Source organism: Trichechus manatus, unplaced genomic scaffold, assembly GCF_000243295.1.
Source record: "Trichechus manatus latirostris isolate Lorelei unplaced genomic scaffold, TriManLat1.0 scaffold00048, whole genome shotgun sequence".
NCBI lineage: Eukaryota > Metazoa > Chordata > Mammalia > Sirenia > Trichechidae > Trichechus > Trichechus manatus.
In genome coordinates this window covers 13,392,820-13,414,769 of record NW_004443984.1, presented here as the reverse complement: position 1 = coordinate 13,414,769, position 21,950 = coordinate 13,392,820, and the positions used below count along the sequence as shown (strand labels likewise).

Sequence of the window (21,950 nt, the reverse complement as noted above, 5' to 3'; positions counted from 1 at the left end):
TTACTATGTTGGAGAAGAATATTGAATATACCAAGGACTGCCAGAAGAAGGAACAAATCTGTCTGGAAGAAGTACAGCCAGAATGCTCATTAGAAGCAAGGATAGCAAGATTTTATCTCACATACTTTGGACATGTTATCAGGAGGGACCAGTCCCTGGAGAAGGGCATCATGCTTGGTAAAGTAGAGGGTCAGCGAAAAAGAGGAAGACCCTCAATGAGATGGACTGACACAGTAGCTGCAACAATGAGCTCAAGCGTAACAACGATTGTGAGGATGGCACGGTACTGGGCAGTGCTTCATTCTGTTGTACATAGGGTCATTATGAGTCGGAACCGAGTCTATGGCACCTAACAACAACCTACTGATTTTGGAAGATGTGATTATTCATTTGGATAACAGTACTAAAAATAAAACAACTATTTCCAATGGAGCCTCTCATTCTGGATAGCTAGAAAGATCTTGTTGTGTCAGGTCACAATAAAAGAGATATGTTGTCTCCAACATCCTGCTTCCCACCAAAAAGTTCAAAAAGCCAAATCATGCTGATATTTTAAAAACTCTCTAAACTGTGAAAAGATTTCTTCAGATGACATACTCTCCACTCATTACCTTTTCCTGACTCAGATGATAGCCATAATAGCCATATAACTTAGTTAACCCATCACCATCGAGTCGATTCTGACTCATGGTGACCCCATGTGTTACAGAGTAGAACTGCTCCATAGTGTTTTCTTGGCTATAATCTTTACAGAAACAGATCACCAGGCCTTTCTTCCACAGCATCACTGGATGAGTTTGAACTGCCAATCTTTAGGTTAGTAGCTGAGAGCAAACCGTCTGCACCACCCAGGGACCTAGATAGTTATCTCCCCAAAATTCAATGGAATGTCAAGAACCAAGGGCAACTACGAATAAAGAAAATGCAATGACAGGAACAGAAACAATTAAAAGGAAGAAAGACTAACTTTACAGTGAAGTCTACCAAACACTACTTCAGCCAGGTGATCAAGGTTAGCACCAACGGTGATAGGCCATGTTGATAGTGATAGTACATACCCTTGATATGATGTGATGAGAATGGTACTTTATCTCTGTAGTCTTCCACCCAAAAACCCATAACCCCAGTTTAACCATGAGAAAAATATCAGAAAAACGTAAATTGAGGGACAAGGTACAAAATACCTGACCAGTACTCCTCAAAAATTGTCAAGGTCATCATAAACAGGGAAAGTCTGAGAAACTATCAGAGTTAAGAGATGACTAAGTAAACATGAAGATTAAACGTAATGTGGTATCCTAGATGGGATCTTGGAAAAGAAAAAGGACATTAGGTAAAAAACTAAGGAAATTTGAATGAAGTATGGACTTCAGTCAATAGTAATGTATCAATATTGGTTTATTAATTGCCACAAATGTGTCTTACTAATCCAAGATGTTAACAACAGGGGAAACTGGGTGGGGGATATATGGGAACTCTCTGTTCTATTCTAAAATAAAAAGTTTATTTTAAAAAAAAAAAAAAAAACTGATACTGGGAAATAAATTATAAATAAAACTACTCACCGTGAAAGAGAACAGACTTTAGAGACAAAATCTTGAGTCTCAATCTCTGCTCCATCACTTATTGCCTGTGTGATCTTCATTAAATTTCTAGGTGACTCTTCGTAAGCTCAATCAAATCAATCTATTCCACTTCTCTGATACCAACTAAATTGAAGGAATTCAATTCGGTTCCAATTCAACTGCATATGCGGTACTTCTTCGTCTCATCCCAATCACCAGGGCTATGTCAAATCTCACAAATTAAAAGGGCAAGTTCTCAGACACAAGCTGCAAGCTTTCGGGTCCCAATGACACCCTCACTTCTGACCTGCTGGCTACAAATTTGGGGGTTTCCACTACTTTCCTCAGGATACCGACCATTAAGCTCAAGTGTCCTCAGGTCCCCTTCACTTCTGACCTGCTGGCTCCCTTGGGTTTGGTAATACGCTAGAACAACTCACAGAACTCAGGAAAGCACTACACTAATGATTACAGTTTTGTTATAACAAAAAGGATACAAATGAAGAGATGTATAGGGTGAGGTCTGGAGGGTTCCCAAGATAGAACTTCCATGTGCCAAAACGGGAAGCCCTACTTTCCCATGCACATGGATTTCTACTACCAACCAGGAAGCCCATGGAACTTCCATGTCCAGAGCTTTTACTGGGGCCTCATTATGTAGGCACGATTGACTGAATAATGCCCACCTTCCCTGAGGTTGGCTGATACCCTTGGTAGGTCTTTCTGGCCTGGCCAGTCCCCACCCATGAGGTATCTCATTAGCATAAGTCTTCAAGTGTGGTCTGGAGGTCTTATCAAAGACACTTGAATCACTGAGGAAATTCCAAGGTTTTAGAGGTTATCACTCATGAACCAAGGACAAAGAGCAAATTCTTTGGGTCAAATTAAATTCTTTACCCACACTCTTTGAGACAGTTTCCTCACGTGAAATGGGGATAATAATAACAGTGCCAATTTATTGTGTTGGTCTGAAAGCTAGAGGGTATGAAGAATCTGGGGCAATCAACATCCCATCCCAAAACTCTCTCAAGGTCCATACACATTTCCTGGGGGAGTAGGCCATTCCTGACTAACTGGGGTAAAGGTAGCTATTTTTACTAGGAAGTAGCTAAGAGAACACAGAGAGGCACTATTCTTCCTTAACAAATAAGGAGTGCAGTTTGGCACATTACACCCACCTGACAGACTTGAGTGGTCACAGATTACAAAATCAGAAAGTAAGAAGATATCGTAGAGATTGTCTAATTCAGGATTTCCAAATTTGGCTATGATTTAGAATCCACTGGGAAATCTTCTCTTCTTTTTCCAAAGTGAATTCACCATTCTATCCCTATCACCTATCCCTATCCCTGAGATTCTCATTAAGTGAGTCTGCTATGGGGACTGAAGAATCATAACCTTCCCAGGTGATTCGGATAAAAGTTATCTGCTAACTTTTAGGAACAGTGCTCTGCCTCTTCCTCTTTTATATAGGGAGATAAAGCGAGGCCCAGAGAATGCAGAGTGACTAAATTCAGAGACAAGTATCTCAGAAGTGGCAGGGCCAAGATTGGAACAGATATCTGGGTTGTATATTACTGACCTTGGCTGAGTTTTTCTAAACCAAAGGGCATGAACCACAAGCCAGCACTTGTAATTCCATGTGTAACCGAAAGGGAAGAAACAGGAAAGTAAAAAAAAAAAAAAAAAAAAAAAACCTTGGGAAAGGAGATTCTATGGGGAGAATGTGGTGGGAAAGTCAACTGTGCTCCCAGGACTAGTTAACAGAGATGACAGGCTGAGCTTTAAATCTTTACCTAACATTTATAGTCTCTCGATATTTATAGACTCATCTAACTGTAAAAAAGTTTTAAAACTGAAATTTGTTTCTCGTTTTGTAAATGAGTGTGGGCTAATCTTTAAGAAGTTTTGAAAATCCGAAAAACACTCCAATTTTAAAGTGTAAAAGTTCTACTTGAAAATTTTTATCTTGATTTAAAGTAACCAAAAAAAGGTTGTGTGGTTTAAGATGATTATATACTAAAGAGACACTAAAAATTAGCCTCAGTTTGAATAAAGGGTAATTTATTTGGAAAATAGTAGCTTAAACATTAGTCTTCTAAAGTAGGGCTTTGAACCGGCTCTTCTCAGTTCAGTCATGGCCAATGAAGCAAGACTGGAACGGATACAAATTTGTAAAATGTGAAGGGGAACAGAAAAATTACTGGTCAATGCCCTGCTAGAAACTAATCTCCCTCTCAGAAAACAAGGGCAGTGCATGCATTGCATAGCAACCAAATCTCTTGACCGGCAGAGTTGGAAACAGTGGTGACCAGCTCAAAGATGGCAGCAGATCCAGACACTTTGAATGTATGCTGCTCTCCACAGTTCTGGCAATAATCCAATCTCTGGCATCAGGCTCCTGAAAGGGTTCACTAAGCCTCTTCTGAGTCTCCCACTTCAAGGCTTCAACCTGTAATTTTCCCGGTTCCAGTATACCCACATTTTACGAATTTGAGTCTTACGAATTTGAGTCTGTTAAGATTTTGCTGCATCAGCCATGACTGAAATGGCTTGAAGCAAGGTTTTAAAGTACTTGCCCCAAGAACTTCTGCTCATTTGTTTTGGGAGTTCACAGTCTTAGTCAAACAAATCTGATTAAGAATTAGGTGTTACGTTAGTACAATAGTAGAAGTGAAACATTCAACTTCCTAGAACCACTTGGCACAGACTACAACGTACACAATTTTATGTTCATAATCACTGGTCAGGATTTCCAACAGCTTCTGTTCCACCCTCAATTATTTTGTCTGAGTAATAAAGTAATCATATGCTCTGCCTTCCCTCTTGTTCTTACAGACAATAGGTCAATGCTCCTTCACTTAGATTCTGCCTTTCTCACTACTAGAGAATATTGCTCTAACAATTCTCCCCATCTATTTAAATCAATTCCTCCCTCTAGAAGATAATCTATCAGCATATAAACATGCTATTAAATCTCCCGCCTTTAAAACAAACAAACAAAAACAAACTCTCAATTCTATACCCTCCTCCACTTAGCACCTCATTTCTCTGCTCTCCTTTATAGCAAAACTCCTCAAAAGAATAAACGTGTTCTTTATACTCACTGTCACCAATCCTCTCTTCCCATTCTTTTTTTTTAAATTGTGCTTTCGGTGAAAGTTTACAGCGCAAATTAGTTTCTCATTCAAAAATTTATACACAAATTGTTTTGTGACATTGGTTGCAACCCCTGCAAAGTGTCAGCCCTCTCCCCCTTTCCACCCCAGGTTCCCCGTGTCCATTCATCCATTTCTTCTCATTCTCTTATAAGCATTCCAGATAGGCTTTTGCCCTTACCACTGATCAAAAATGCTCTTTCATGTTACTAAATTCAATAGCAACTCTCAGTCTTAATATGACTTGACCTCTTAGCTGCATTTGACATAGGTGATTATTTCCTCCTCTCCTGGAAACACTTTCCAAGTATGGTGGCTTCTAAGATGCCACACTCTTCTGGTTTTCTATTATCTCACTGGGTGCCTTCTTTTCTGGTCTCTTATTGTTTCTCCCTCTTCTCTCTGATCTCCAAATGCTGGAGTCCCCCAGACTTAGTCCTTAGACTTCTCCTCTATCTTCACTCAGTCCCTTGGTGATCTCATCCACCTGCATGGCTTTAAATCCATTAAATGCTAATGATCCCCTGAACTCAGACACATAGATGAATTACCTATTTAACATCTCCACCTGGATGTCCTAATAGGAGTTTTAAACATAACATGTTTCATACTGAACTTCTCATCTCTCTTGCCCCTTGCCAACCCAGATCACTTACAGTCTTTCCCATCTCAGTTAATGGTAACTTCATCCTTTCAAATGCCCAGGCTAAAAACCTCAGAGTCATCCTTAACGAGTAACCAATTGCCCATGTGTGTCAGAGTTGAACTGTGCTCCACAGGGTTTTTGATGGCTGATTTGAGAAGATCTCCAGGCCTTTCTTCTGAGGCACTTCTGGATTTGAACCTCCAACTTTTCAGTCATCCTTGACTCCTCTCCTTCTCTTTCACACACCACATCCAAACCACCAGCAAATCCTTTCGGCTCTATCAAATCTAATTTTCACCTCTCTCCACTGCTAACACCATCATTTCTCACCTAGATTATTGCTACTACCTCTTAACTTGTCTCCCCAATTCCAAACTTGACCTCTTACATAGTCTCTTCTCAACATAATCATGTCATTTCTCTTCTCAGAAATCTAAATGACTAGCTATTGCACTCAAAGAAAATGTCAAAATCCTTACAACAGAAAGCCCTAGATAGATGACCCTCCCCCCACATCCACATACTCACACACATTATTTGTCCAACCTCCTCTTCTAGTACACTCTCCTTTCCTCAACTCTGCTCCAGTCACAATGAATTCCTCATTATCCCTTGACTATCCCAGACAAGCTCCCATCTCTGGGACTTTGCACTGATTACTTATTCTCTCTGTCTGGAATGTTCTTACCCTAGATATCCCTATGGTTCACTCCTTCTAACCATCAAGTCTTTGTTCTAATGTCACTTAATGGAGCTAAGTGCACCTAATGGAGCACTTTTATCACTTGGACAAGAACTAAAAGACAAGGTTTCACTGGCAAATCACGTTTATTTCCATCAAAGAGGAGAATGCTCCAGTCTTGTTTGCAACATAACCAGATACATGATGAGACATCTGATGTAGCAGCATTTTCTCTATCAACACACTCTACTCCCAACCAAAACTGCTCCACTGTCTGTTTTATCATCTTACTTCTCCAAACAGCTACTTTTAAAGACTAGGCACTGTTTAAAGCTACTGCTACCACTTGTAAACACCCACATGGTGGAAGACCTCACAACTGGCACCAAAAGGCGGTGGGCAGCAACTTCCTCAGCCACCCTCCAACCTACCCACCTCCATGCACTAAAATGGGTGAGTCAGACACACCAAGACAGATTAAACAACTATGTTTTGTTCAGAAAGACTCAATGACATTTCAGTTAGGAAGTGATTTTGGTTTGGACCCATGACAGCATGCAGAAACATTTCCTCAGGGAATCTTCCCATGGGATTTCTGCCTAAATGAGAATCTCAGAGGACTCTTTATTAAACTAATTGTGTGTGTCTTTTTTAGTCATCTCTAAAAACTCAGTTATTTCCCCCTCTAAAACTTGGCTCTAATTGTAGATTAGGGTGACATAACAACTAGAGTCTTTGAGACACCTTGTTAGAAAACTACTTAAAAATTTAGTTTTTATGCTTTATACAAGGGAATATTCTAATGTTCTATTTTAAAAATTCATCTGTTTGGGTGATGAAAAAGTTATAGAGATAGCGGTGATAGCTGCACAACACTGTGAATGTAATTAATGCTACTGAGTTGTACATTTAAAAATGGTTAAAACAGCAAATTTTGTTATATATATATTTTACTATAATTTTAAAAGATATTTAAAAAATAAGATTCTGTAAGAATCTGAATTACCAATTATTCCTCTGACACTTTTACCGTAGGGATTTTAAAGCATAGTCTTAGAACTTAGCGGTTAAAAAAATAATAACACCCCCACGTTCATCTTACAGGGAGAAATAAACAAAGCAGCAGGCTATGTAGCGCCCAAAGTCCAGAGCTCCCTTTCCACAAGAAAGAACAATCTTATGACGCTCATACACCTATGCCAAATTATCAAAGGCATAAGGAGCTTGGTTACAAAACAGGCAAGAAAGGCAGTATTAGTATTTTGTGATCAGAATACTCAAAGTTGCTCTGAAATGGGGTCTAGACAGATATCAAATACAGTAACAATAGAATGTTTAAGCCAAGAAGACCCTCTACATTTCAGAATCTGTGATTCCAAATATTAATCAATACTGCACTATGTACCAGAATACAATTTGTTTTAATTATTCATGCCCATAAACAAATGCAAAACACAGAAAATGAGACCTTCCGAAGTACAAAATTCTGAGTGTCTTACAATAGTATGACCCTTCAAAAGTTGAAAAAGATGAATATTTCTTTATCTTTCCAATGATTTTAATATACAACTTCATCTACACAAAACCCAGTCCCACCATGAGTATCTATGGTCAAGTATGCTCCTTCTATATTTGCCTACTCTAGAGGGAAAGAGCAGCAGCTTACAGCTTTTGGTAAACAAAATGTAGTTTCTTCTCATAAACAGCTAAGGCCCTGGCCTACACATTCACAGCAGTGGTTATATAAATAAAAGGAAACATAAACTAGCCTTCCCAGCCCATTTAAAAATAGAATCATCTAGTCCCAGTCCATATCTCTCCCAGAAAAGTGCAGAAACGTGTTCAGAGTTACACAGAGAATTAGAGATTATGCCAGAAAATGAAACTCATGTCTATTCACTTGTAATTCAGGGTCCTTTCCAATAAGCCATGTTGCGTCCCATGTAGTAATCAAAGTAATCAATCAAGGCCTAAAGAAATGAGGAACCTGCTCAAGAAAAACCTGGGTCTTCTTAGTACTGAACCGAGTTCCAATCTTGAAAAGCCAAACGCAGACTGTTTTGGTAAAAGTTTGCCAACATATTTAGCAAAATTCTTTATATCAGTGGACTTTATATCCCGATCACAAGCAGTTCCTCCAGTCTTATAACTGTGCCTCTTCAAATTGTCCTGTCTCATGACTGCAAAAACAATTTTCTTTTCCCCGTAAGAAAGGTTAGGTCAAAAAGGAGATAATCTAGTTTCTTTCTGCCAGAATTCTGGCAGAGAGGGATTGTACGGGAATGTACCTACTGTGGGATCTTCCCACACTCCTGAGTTATTACGAGTAACTAGAAGAGGCATGTCTCATACACTCCCCAAATATCTGAGCTGGCAACAACAAAAGATATTCAGAGATCTCAGCCCTGGGACAATAGCTTCTGTCAGTCAACTATGGTTCTCACGTCTCTGTGTTTCTGCTCTTAATTCAACCTCATACCAAATGGCGTATCACACCTGTAAGAGTACTTGAGAAAACCATGCAAATGAATTCACACAGTAGTATAGCAATTTTGGTAGGGCACCAATACCAACGATACAGTCTATACATATATACACACATATATATACATACACACACTTTATACATATATAAAGTATATATATACATATTTTGTTTTGTTTTCCAATTCAAAGGACTTGGACAAGCATATTACTCTTAGCATTTACACAGCAGAGCAGACAAAGAACCTGGTCCTTGAGACCAATATTGAAAAGGACCAAAAGAGTACTCAGTGCCAAGGCAGTTTATCCAGCAAGAGGGCAAAGATCAACATTTTAAATCCTACCTGAAGCCAAAGGTCGGATCCACTCTTTGCTGTTTAGGTCAAGTCTCCAGAGGTCATTGAAGGCAGCATTGCAGCTGCTCTGGGTACAGCCTCCAAACACATACATAGACTGATTAGCATCATAATAACATGCACCTAGAAAGAAAACAATAAATGAATAACTGTTTAATTTTGAAGCCTCTTTAATCCTTCCTCCCCTACCCCCCCAACACAATTCAATTGAAGAGGGAAGAATAATACCCTTGAACTAGTTATAAAAACCTAATGAGGAAACTAACCTTCAATCTGTCACTATGTTGGATAAAAGCAAGTATCACACAAAATTAAAAATAAAAACAAATACCTAGGGAAATCTCTATTTAAGGATATTTCGTTTAAATAACTGTGTTTACCTTGACTATAAACCAAAAACCAAACGTGTTGCCATCGAGTTGATTCCGACTCATGGCAACCCTATAGACAGGGGAGAACTGCCTCATAGGGTTTCCAAGGAGCGGCTGGTGGATTCGTACTGTCCAGCTTTTGGTTAGCAGCCGAGCTCTTAACCACTATGCCACCAGGACTCCCAAAGCTCGGTTGTTTCATACATTTAGCAACCCTGTTACCAGGTATCAATCAATCAGCCTCTTGTCTTCAGGTTGGTCATTATTACCTTATTCTTTAAAATAAGGCCCAGAGAAAAGCTATGAAAACTTTGTTTTTTAGCATACTAAGTAAACTGACAATGATGTCCTTAAATAAAACAGCATAATTCCAGCAAGAGCAGACAAGAATTCAGATTAAGGGTGCCCAATGAGTGAAATTTCAGCACTGCTATGTAATCAATCTAAATCTGCATCATTATCCTCTGGGGCTAGGCAAACTGAGTGCTGACAGATGAGCTCTGTTCTCCCATCCCTCTTCTCCAGCCCTCCTCTTATTGTTTTTGTTTCCAAATAAAACCTAAAGCACAAATCAATAAACAAATCTTGATATGAAACAGAATGATAGAAAAAATTTTAATCAATGCCATGAAGTAACCACACATAAAGACCAACATGAGTGAGGCAATACAGTTGTTAAGAATTTCAAAGGGCAGCTGGGGAACTCAGAAGTAGTATGTTTTGGACTGGTCCCAAAGCAACAAAGAGGAAAAGCATGAGAATCATTAAGCCCTTAAGTGTATCCAAAAGTCACTAAGGCAAGCTGGCTGGTGCTGACCAGAAAACTAGTGCAGTAAGTAAAATTAAAAAAGCACCAGGGTCTCTGAGAAGAGCTTTTTGATTAGATGATTTAATATACACATATACTTGTGTGTTTGTGTGTGTGTGTGTGTAGTTAGGCACCACTCCTAAGAGAAACAGGTAATGTTCTCCTACAAACCAGAAAGACCAAGGCCAGAGTCTAAATGAAAGGCTCTCAGGAGAGCTAAACTCTGCTACCTTGCCTCTCACTGGAAGGCTCATTCATTCAGTCTCTATCCTTTGTAAACGACCACATTCCTTATAGTCCTTCATTTACCATCTTAGATTTCAGCAAAAGGACAAGGCAAAGCTTTCCTTTTTATCTACTTCACACATACCAGTAAGGGCAGGGGAGGGGGGAGACCTCTCAATGTTCACGTGAAACTAGGTTAGAAAAGTTTAGTGTCAGAAGAAAAGGAAACTGGAAAAGAAATTCAAAGAGATTCAATGTACCAGTGCCATGGCTTCAGTGATCACTGATTATTGTTAAGTCTAGTTCAGTTTAGCACACTACTATTTTTTAGATCTCTTCTAAACTCTGCTACAACTTATTCAAGTTCAGAATAAAGGAAATGCTACTACTATTGACTTATCGAATGCCATTGCTATAATTACCTCTATGATATATACTAACCTTGAGAATAACCCTCTCTCTCTCTCTTTTTAAAAAACTCAGTCCACCCAACAGGCCCTTTAGCAATGTCTACACTAGGAAGGCCAAGTCAGGAAACTGGATGAGTTACGAGGTAATAAAAGCAGTGTGTTTAGTCACTTACATCTAGTAATATGAAGTCAATAGAAGTAGTGAATCCAAACGGTCTGATCTCAGACATTGTACAATAAGCAAGCTTTTCAAATTACCAAAGAAAGAAACTAGAGATATGAAGATATGAAATACCACCTAATCATCAATAGGCTCACATCTACAAAATAATATATTCCCCAAACTCAAACACACAACAGTATACCACTGCTGTCAAGTTGATTCCAACTCATAGCAACCCCATAGAATTTCCAAGGCTGTAAGTCTTTACAGAAGTGGATTGCCACATCTTTCTCTTGCAGAGCCACTGGTGGTTCTGAACCGCTGACCTTTCAGTTAGCAGTCGATAGCTTTAACCACTGTGCCAGCAGGGCTTCTTACAACAACAGTATATGAAGATTTAAATGGTCTTACACCTTCCACTAATTCTCTCTGCCTGTTGAAAATCACTTCTGATCCATACCTAAATTCATTCTTTCTAATCCATGTCTCCACAAGAAAGCCTATTAGGAAGTAAAATTCTATGAAATTTGGAATTTTATTGAGTCGGAATCAACACAATAGCAATGGGTTTGGTTTGAATTTGCCAATAACAAAAGAATAAAGTTAGAGGATATTAGACAAACAAAAAGATAATTACTGGAGCCACATTTTAATCTTCACTAAAGGAACTGAGCTTCAGATATGTTGGTCCTCTTAGATCTTTCTTGAACTTGCTACCCCAACAAATCAGACAGACAATTTTGAACTGAACCAACTGATGCCATGCATAAAAGAACATTCTTTTCCTCTTGATAATCTAGACCTTCAGAACAGAATACAGCAATGTCCTACGTCTTCTGAAATCTTAATTAGTGTCCAGTGTAACAATGCTTAGTAACACAAATCCATGATTTCATAACTAAAAGAGTCAAGGGCTCATTTATGCATCCCTGTTCCTCAAAGGAAATCCTGGTGGCACACCGGTTAAGAGCTACAGTTGCTAACCAAAAGGTCAGCAGTTTGAATCCACCAGCCACTCCTCGGAAACACTACTGGGGCAGTTCTACTCTGTGCTATAAGGCCCCTATAAGTCAGAATCGACTCGACGGCAATGGGTTTTGGTTCCTCAAAGATCCAATCTTGGCAGCTGTTTCCTTCATGTAGCAAAAGAGTACCAGTGCCTTTATTTTTCAAAGAGGTAGCAAACATTCTTCTTCTCTATTTGGACTGAATATCCAGCCAGAAGCTGGGCCCCATGAGGTCCTTACCACATGTATTTTAATCCTATACTAAAATAAGGCAATAAGCATTTTCCTGCTTCCCTTTGAGCAAACAAAGGTTTCTGGAAGAGGAAAGCACAGCCCAAAGTATGCAAAACTAATGGGATTAAAAACGCAAGCTTTGCACACTATTTTCAAAGTCTAGCAGTCAATTATCAATGAAGCTGGGAGAGGAAGGGAGTTAATTTACACAGCTATGTTTAGAGTTCAGATATAATGGAATGAGAAAATAACCATTAATAATACACTCAACTATTTCAGGCATTCTTCTGAATTTTGTTTAATGCCTCTTTTTAAGACACCTACATGTTGGTTTTAGTAAGGGGGGAAACCTGACAAGTTCAAACGGGGCTTTAGGAAAAAATAAGAATCCAAACAATTCCTAGCGCTCAAATCATTTCCCTTTTACCCAAGTTCTCCACCCGAATAGAATGTTTTCCTTCCAGAACATCTGGACTATTGGGATGTGATATAAAAAAAAGTTACAGCTCATAGTATAGTATGAATATTGTGCTAAGAAATAATATTGAGAACACTTATTTCAATTGCTAAATCGTTCAAATTTTTTAAAATGGGCTTGACTACTCCATGAACAACTATTGCAAGATACTATCTCAAGTTAATATTTAATAACTCCTATTCAAAGACAAGTCAAAGATTCACATTTTAATTACACACACAGCAAGCAAATGGTCCTTCAGAGTTCTGAATACTTCCCTACTATATTATAATCCTCTCAAGTGAAGATCTTCCAGTTGTTTCACATTCTCCATGGTGCCTGGTAGTCAATAAATACTCACTGAATGAATGGTACACTCCAACTTTTGCACCTTCAGATGTTAAATTCTCTTTTGTTTCCCCATTTGTCTCCAGGGAAAGGTCCTGAGGCATTTATCCCATGCTTAAAGAGACTGTGCTGTCATGTGTCTCACATCTACAAGCCAAGACACATTTGATAAGGCCTGTAATTACATAACTATGGAACAAGCAAGGTTGGTTATCCAGTCTGGGCCTGCTGGCTACTGTAGGAACATGATTAGCATGTGTATGGAATGAACTGATCATATTTGAAGCCTAAACACTTTTTCAAAGCACGATGTTGGGAAGTCAATGGATCTCTACATCAATCTAAAAAGGACATCCTACATAAATTAACGCTTGCATGATTAGCCATGCACATACTCACCAAAAAACTAGGAGAACTGGCTTCTGAAAAGCAAAAAAGCGTTGCAGAACTAAAAGCACTATCTGGAGACTCATTCCTCTGGTCTGGCATATTACTCCCCCAGACTTTTTCATACTAGATTTTTGCATAGGAAAGAAGCTATACTGTTCATCTTTGCTACATTCATTAGATATCAACTACGAACCAGGTGCTGTGAGAGGTACAAGGAAGTCTAAGACATACAGCCTTCCTGTCCTCAAGCAGACAACAATCTCGTGGAGAAGACAGCATCATTATCTCACCACTTTGCAGTTTAAAAAATATTTTTATATGTATTTCCTCAATTAAATGTCCCAGCAACCCTGTGACATAAATAGGATTTGCCATACACATTTTACAGATGAGGAAATTGCAGGTTAGGGGACCAAGAAACTTGCCTCCCAAGTCTAAAGTTCTTTCTTCTTTTGTATGCAGCCTCTCTTGCAAGATAATTATGGTAAAAAGCAGATGGTAATAAATAACATGGGGAAGGGATGAACAGTATTAGGGGAGTATAAGCAGAGAAAGAGGGAGAGCTTAATCTCCATGGTGGGAATTTGAGAGTAGTTTGTGAAGAATGTGGCTTTTGGCTTTGACTCTGAGATGGGATTTAGAGGATAGCACATTTCAGTCAATTAACAAGGGGAAGGAGAGGGGAGGCTTGGGGGAGAAAAGGAGGGCATCAAGGCAACACCATGAAGTAGGGAAGTTTAAGACATAATAAGGAGTCTTGTGTGGCTGGAGCTCTGGCAGCGTAACGATGTGGCAATGAGTCAGGCTGTAAAGGTAAGCTTGAGCCTTGAAAGCCAGGTGGAGTGGAAACCTCTACATGCGACACAAAAAAGTTGAAGCTTTTCAGGCAGGCTCTATATTTCAGACTTGCAGTGGTTCCCAACAGGGGTCTTATCATTTTGGGCAGGATAATTCTTTGTGCGTGGGATCACCCTATTCACTGCAGGACATTTAGCATCTCTGGCCCACTAAATGCCGGTAGTGCTTTCCAGTCCAGAAAAAAAAACAACCACCCTACACATTTCCAAATGTCCTAGGAAATGGCACTATCGCCAGTTTTAGAGACAGTTGCAAAAGTGTCTAATCCAGGTTCAGATGAGGAGAGGAAAAGGAATAAAACCATTCAAAAGTGTGCTATGATGATTTAGGAAAGATGTAATGGGTAGATGGTAAATCGGGGTGATGGGAAAAGAAAAGGAAGATATGAGAGACACTGTAGAGACAGAACAGAATCAACAGGACTTGGCTTTTGTTGAATAGAGGGAAGAAAAGGAATTGAGGACAACGCCAGGATTTCAAGCTTGTGTAACTGAGAAAATAATAACGCCATTAACTAAATTACAGAGAGGAGAAAATTTGGCAGTGGTGGGAGGGCCTACTAAGTTATTTTTAGCTGGCTGAATACAAAACATCTATGTATGTCTGTGGCAACGTGAGCAAAGAACTGGAAATGAGGATGTAGAGCTTAACCTGAGTTAGGGATAAGAAATACGATTGAGATCAAGGGAGAAATACAGAGTAGGAAGACGAAAAAGCTAACGAAAGAAATTCAAAGCTGCCCTTTACTTTGTACTAGTTCTCTTCCAGAATGCTTCTTCATCTTGCTTCCTTTAGACACGTCATCAGGACAGTCCAATCGCTGGAGAAGGACATCATGCTTGGTAAAGTAGACGGTCAGCAATAAAGAGGGAGACCCTCAATGAGATGGACTGACTGTGGCTACAACAATGGGCTCAAACGAAGCAACAACTGGGAGGATGGCGCAGGACCAGGCAATGTTTCATTCTGTTATACATAAGGTTGCTATGAGGAGGAGCCACTCCACAGCACCTAACATGTCCTCTTCAGTTTGTCAGTTAGTCAGATAAGATGATGTGGAGACAGATGGAAAAAAAAGAGACCAATCGAAAGAGACCATGAGAGCCAGTCAGAGACAATGAGATGTGACAGAGATATTGTTTTTTTTTTTTTAATCTCTGGTATCTTTTTCTGGATTTCAAGTGAAGACTTTAAAACTTAAAAAATAAAAACAAGTATCCAAACACACCAATCTCTGAACTTCTGTGGGCTTACTCATTGTACTACCCCTTTCTACTTCCCTTTAAACAACTGCCTCTATTTTGAGGTAAAAATCTTTTCAAAAGCAAGGTAACTGAAAAATATTTTTCTCTCTCATCAGAAAGCTACACGTTGTTGCTATGATAATTATTCACCCCTGAATATTTCCTATTCTATTTTCTATTTTACCCAGATTTATCCAATTTCCATTACTTAAGATTCTAAAACGTGTTCCAAAAAACAGTCCTCAGTCTTTATAAATCTTATCTCCAACTCAAATTCCAAATATTTGCAGCTAAGTGAAGTTAGCCCTCCCTCAACAATAAATATTGACCTAATATTGATCCTTCTGTAATCTCATTAAATATTCTCAGCAAGGATTCAGCTATAGTCTATTCCAAAAATTCTCAGTTTGCTTTGTGAATCCCTGAGGACACTCAAGACCCTTTCAAAACTATTTTTATAATAAGACATTACTTAGCTTTTTCATTGTGTTGACATTTGTACTGGTTTGACATTTAGCAATGGTAGGTAGAACTTCTGGAGCCTTAGCACAAATCAAAGCAATGACACTGAAATATTCTAGTAATACTTGTACTCTTCACTGTCACATACTCACAGTTTAAAACAAACAAAGACAGTTCTGACCTCACAGATGCCCTGAAAGGTCTCAGGGATGTCTCCCTTCCCCATGAAGTCTAGGGATCATACTTTGAGATCCACTGTTCTGGGGAGTTTACAATATCACAAGTAAAAACAGTTCCTTCAGAGAACTGAAAACAGCAATAATTTGGTCTGTTCCTTTGATCTATTTAATATTAGACAATTTCAATTCAAAGACACTGATGAACTTTAGTTATTTACTGAACTCTTCTCTAGATACAAAAGAGTATAACATATAGTCTGGGGTAGCCAGCCTCCAAGATGGCCTCCAATGATCTCCACTTCTCGGCATTTACACCCTTGATCAATCTCCTCCCACACTTTACCAGGGCTGGTCTATGTGACCACTATTACAGAGCAGAAGTGAAAGCATTCACTTCGGAAATTAGGTCATAAAAGACACTGTGGCTTCCATCTTAGTGTTGGTGTCTCTGTCTTTCTTTGTCTCAGATCACTCTCCTGTGGGAGGTCAGCTGCCAAGTCAAGAGAAGCCCTATGAAGAAGTCCACACAGTGAGGAACTGAGGTCTCCTGCCAACAGTTTCTTGAGGGAGCTTGGAAGCAGACCTCTCAGCCCCTGTCAAGCCGTCAGGTGACTGCAGCTCTAGCTGACAGATTAACTGCAACCTCATGAGAGATCCTGAGCCAGAACCATCCAACTAAGCAACTCTCAGATTCCTGAACCACATGTACTTCATGAGATAATACATTTTTTATGCAGCATAGAAAACTAACACACACTCCTTCCCCTCAAGAGTTCCAAATATAGTTGTTTTTTAAAGAGACACGTATATATAAAAGCTAACAATGAAAGATAACATGAGTTAAGTGCCAAATGAGTATTTCAAACAATATCTACATAAGCTTAGAATAGGAAAACTTTTTCTGTGGGTTAGAAAGTTGAGAAAAGGTTTAATGAAGGAGACAGAACTTCAACTAAATCTTCAAGGAGACACAGGCATCAGCTAATCAGTGGATGAGAATACTCTAGGGAGGAAGAAACCAAGTGTGGCAAAAGCTGAGTGACAGTTTGTTGGAGAGCTCCTGGGAAAAATGGGGCAATGAAGTGGTAAATTTAGGCTTAGATCAAATTAAGAAGGGCTTTGAATATAAGGTTAAGTTTAGATTTTATCTTATAGGCAATGGACAGGCACTGAAACTTTTTGAATAGGATAGTGATACAATGAAAATTGTTTAATTATGAGAGCTTTCTAAGAAGTCCCCCCTTCCTCCATGACCCCCATTCTATCCCCAATGAGCTTTCTTTTTCAGAACTGCTAATAAATACACTTTTACTGGCCTAAGATACATTGCAAACAGTGTCTACAAAAATCAATAAAATGGAGTTAATTTTAGAATAATTCAAAAAATTCTAAATTATATCTACTTGCCAGAACATTTATAATTTTACTATTTAAATTTGTATTTTATAATCAATACTCTCCACAATCAAAATGTGACTCCAAATTCAGTGTTTGCCAAACAGACACTATGTTAAAATAAATAGTTATTGTAAGACTTGGTGCTAAACTCTGGCTGCTCCCCAAGCAGGATATCAGAAATACCTTCATGTACATCTTTTCTTTGTTTTCCCTTTACATGATCTCAGATGTTTAAAATTCTAAGCATCCTAACACCATGACCTCTTTGGAGTGAAGACACTGGAAAAATCCAAGAAGCAGAATATAAAATTGTAACAAAGCACCTACAATATACTTAGGCTCATGCTCTTCCTTAACTCTGACTGTAAAAATAATATAAGCTCTCGTTTTACATTCTCTTCATTAAAGTCAGACAAAATGCATGCCTCCCAAGTAGTTTCTGGAAACATGATCACAGGCAGGGCAGGCTCTGCTTTCACAGTAAATACTTACTGTGTGAGAACCGCTGAGTGATTGGCGTTCCAGGATAAGGGTAAGTTCGGCTCTCCCACTGAATGTTTCCTTCCTGGACAGCCTTCATGAAACCATGGTAACACTGGTGAGCTACACCTAAAGACAAAAAGAACAAGTGCCTCAGCCTAGATACTTCGTTTGTAAGTCAAATTATTAGAACTACGTCTATTAACTGTCTTATCACTTCTATAAAAGTTTCTTCAAGGAACTACAAATGCGATTTTCATTCTAAGAAAGGAAACAATCATAGAATTTCAAAACTGGAAGCTCTAATCCTTTCATTTTACTGAGGTTCCTTCCGGTAGGTTAAGTGACTTCCCCAAGCTTATAAAATTAGCTTACAATGTTACTCTGGTCCCATTTATATCATGACGCAACATATCAAGATAATTGGTATTATTTACTCCAAAGCAAGGGGGCTGGGGAATAATTTAGCTTTGTGAAAGAGTATGGTAAAATAGTGTCTAGTATATAACAGGTGTTCAAGAAATATCTGTGGTTAGACCATGGCAACCAAGCATTCTCCATCTTAAACACGGAGATAATAATTAGCTTACAATGGACTATGAGATAATGAATTCATAACTAAGGTAAGCTGTTTTTAAAAGAGGGAGGTTTGTGTTTCTTGAACAATCTACTTTTCTAACACATGCAATCCAATGACTACCTAATTTTATAAAAGAGCAAAATTTTGAATAAAGAATACAACCAATTATGTTACAATTTGGAAGAATGTATCAGGTAGCGCAAAGGGCTTACACTTGACTACTGACCAAAGGTTGGCAGTTCAAACCCACCCAGCAGGGCAGTGGAAGAAAGGCCTGGAAATCTGCTTCCATATAGATTATAGCCAAGAAAATTCTATGGAGCAGTTCTACCCAGATGCACAAGGGGTCACCATGAGAGGTTTTTTTAGGGATCCTTGAGCATATGTTTATGTATATATTTTCCGATGATGATCACTGTTCCAAATTTTACTTGGCTGAATTTACAGTTAAAAAGAATTGGAATATATATATATACACACACACATATATATATGGTATGGCCATTTTTAGAGTAACAACACTGTCAACCATGCATTGTAAAATGAATACTGCTGTGTTGTTGTGGTTGTGTACTATCAAATCGATTCTGACTCATAGCGACCCTATACGACAGAGTAGAACTGCCCCACAGGGTTTCCTAGGCTGTAATCTTTATGGGAGCAGATCGTCAGGTCTTTTCTCCCTTGGAACCCCTAGTGGTTCAAACCGCCTACCTTTCAATTAGCAGCCAAGTGCTTAACCTTTGGACCAGCAGGGCTCCTTTAAATGAGTACTATGGACTTGCAAATGTTGAATCCAGGTAATGCAATAATAAATAAAAGACAGATACTTAATGATTGACTGAAAGAAAAAAACTGTGTTGGCAGTGACTTCTCCCAGAATATCTAAGACTGAGTACAAGGTTAAAGTTCCTCTCTCTTAAAAAAAAAAATCAAAATGATAAAAACTGCCAAATGAAATCTAAGGATAAATTCTTATATCTGATTAAACTGATTTTTTTCCACCTTTGTTTTAGGAGTGAAACCATATTTCAACAGTGTAGTCTCTCCTACATTAACCCGGCAAACAAAAGCAGGCTGTGAGCGTATGAGCACAGGACCCACCAAACAATTTTGCCATAGCTGGTCTTCAGCCCTCCAGGTGGAATTCGGGGAGTTAACAAGGACCGTGGTCTTAGTGAGAACCACCCTGATGCAAGGAAAAGATTTTAAGATTGATTGACTCTGATCTAAAAGTTGTTCTTTCTCTGGCCGCCTTTGAAGCAAAACAACTGCTGTCTGTCAATTAAAAATACGATATAGCTAGCAACCTCAACATTTAGCTAAAAACTGAAATCTTGATTAGAAAATGGAGAACAAAAAAAACATTTAAACAATAAGACATACATAGGGCCTCTATTACTTGGAGATAAAATCAAGCAGTAAATGCCTCTTACAATCCCACATTTACTAAAATTAGCTACTTTGAGAGACAGGATGTGGTTAAGAACATGGATCCTAAGGCCAGGCGGCCTGGATGTGAATTTTTGATCCCCCATCTATTACCCACGTGACCTTGGGTAAGTTATTTAATTGAACCTCAGTTTCTTCATCTCTAAAATGGAGACAGTAACAGTATTTTCTTCTCATAGTTTGCTGTGAGGATTGTAAAGCATTTACAAAAGTGCCTGGTGCACGGTGAAAGCTATGCTGATGTTAGCTATTACTGTAATCACATATCTATTCCTACTTTCCCTATTTTAGAACAATACAATTTACCAAATCAACTCTAAGAATATGCACAAGAATAATCCTCATTTTAAAACTGCAAATAAGATTAAATACTATAGTTTTCAAGCTGTTCATAAAGCTAACTAGGACAAGGAGAAAAGGAAAATGCAGTGTTTAATTGTCTAATACTGTATTTTACAATGACAATAAATTTAAGGGAGAAAAGACAAAATGAAACTGGGAATTTAAATAGAAATCTTTCCTCCAAAATTAATTTAAAATAAATAAATAATACATCTTTCCACTTTCCACAGTACCTTTAATAAGTCGATACCATTGTTTGCAGACAAGGGCTGCAGTTTTGTGTTCCTGATATGGTGACAGAAAGGACAGGATATACTCCAGAACCTCTTCAGGCAGTTCAGACATGGACCTGTTATGCCTAGTCTCCTCAATCTCCAATGCTGGGTGGGCCTCGTCATCTTGCTCCATTGTCCCTTCCAGCACAGTTTCTTCTTGGTCCACAGCCATGAAACTGTCATCTTCACTGTCCGAAGAGCCGGCCATGACATTCCACTCAACAGCTATAGTAGGAAAGAAACAACCATCAGTATATACTGTCAGAAGTTCTGAAGCAACTCAGGCACATGTGCTGAAGCTATTTGTGATTTCTGATTTCTCTTCTATGCTCAGTATGAAATCTGCTCTTCAGCACTTTCCCACACTAGTTGTGAGCTACCTTAATTGGCCAGGTACCGCTCACAAACCAAGCCCATCCCAGGTATCTAACAAATCCCCAAAGGCTTCTGAATGCATTTTTCTCTCCACTGAAAACCAGAGTGGCAGGTGATTTCTGGAGTAACTGTAAAGCTTGAAACTTGTTCTCCAGCAACTCCTCTAACTCAAGGATCTGACTAGTAGACAGCAAAGGGAATAGCAACTATCCTCCCTTGTCCAATAATAATGATCCAAGCCCTCAAACTTAGAAGGAAAAACTAACTATGGGTAATGCAAAGAGTAATAAGAACATTCTGAGGATATGGGTTAGAAAATAACAGTTTTTCTGGCTTTCACGCAAGATAATTCACTTAAGAGGAAAACCAAAGTACCAAGAATAGGCTTAACTGGCTCAAATACTAAATACATGGCAATTGTAAAAAAAAAAAAAAAAAAAAGCATTTATAATAAATCCAGGTAATCCACCAGAAATGCATACGTATGTACACACACACACAAGTTCACAAACGAAACAGTTCACAGTGTTATACATGATAGTAAAAAAAAGAAACAACTCATATGCCCCAGAACAGTAGAACAGAGAAATTGTGGTACATTCCCACACAATGAAATATTATACAGCAAGGAGCCACAGCTACACACATATGAATAAATCTCTTAAAACATAATGCTCAGTGAAAGAAGACAGAAGAGTACATATTATATGACTATACTTATATCCAGTTCCAAACTAGGCAAAATTAACTTATGCTGTTGCAAGTCAGCTTCTGGGTGCTGGTAAAGTTGTTTCTTTATTGGATACTGATTACATGGATGTTCTCAGTTTGTGAAAAATTCACTAAGCATTTCTCTAAAGTTTACCAAAATATGCCATTATCAGCAGTTATCACTAGTGGAGACATTACAGGTAATTTTTTATTTCTTCTTTGTGCTTATTTGTATTCCCAAAATTTTCTAGAAAGAGTAGTATAACATTTTAAACACACACACACACACA

General features: G+C 38.6%; 1 protein-coding gene across 1 annotated transcript in view; it reads right to left on the bottom strand.

The window, feature by feature from the left end:
* Window positions 1-21,950, bottom strand: part of FBXO42 (F-box protein 42) — a 114,373-nt gene that overhangs the window by 31,979 nt on the left and 60,444 nt on the right. Inside the window, exons 2-4 of the mRNA XM_004377212.1 lie at window positions 20,533-20,799; window positions 17,938-18,054; window positions 8,880-9,014 (exon numbers count right to left, since the gene is read on the bottom strand). Of these exons, the coding sequence (XP_004377269.1) occupies window positions 8,880-9,014; window positions 17,938-18,054; window positions 20,533-20,782 (502 nt within the window). The 5' untranslated portion in view covers window positions 20,783-20,799. The remainder of the gene's footprint in view (window positions 1-8,879; window positions 9,015-17,937; window positions 18,055-20,532; window positions 20,800-21,950) is intronic.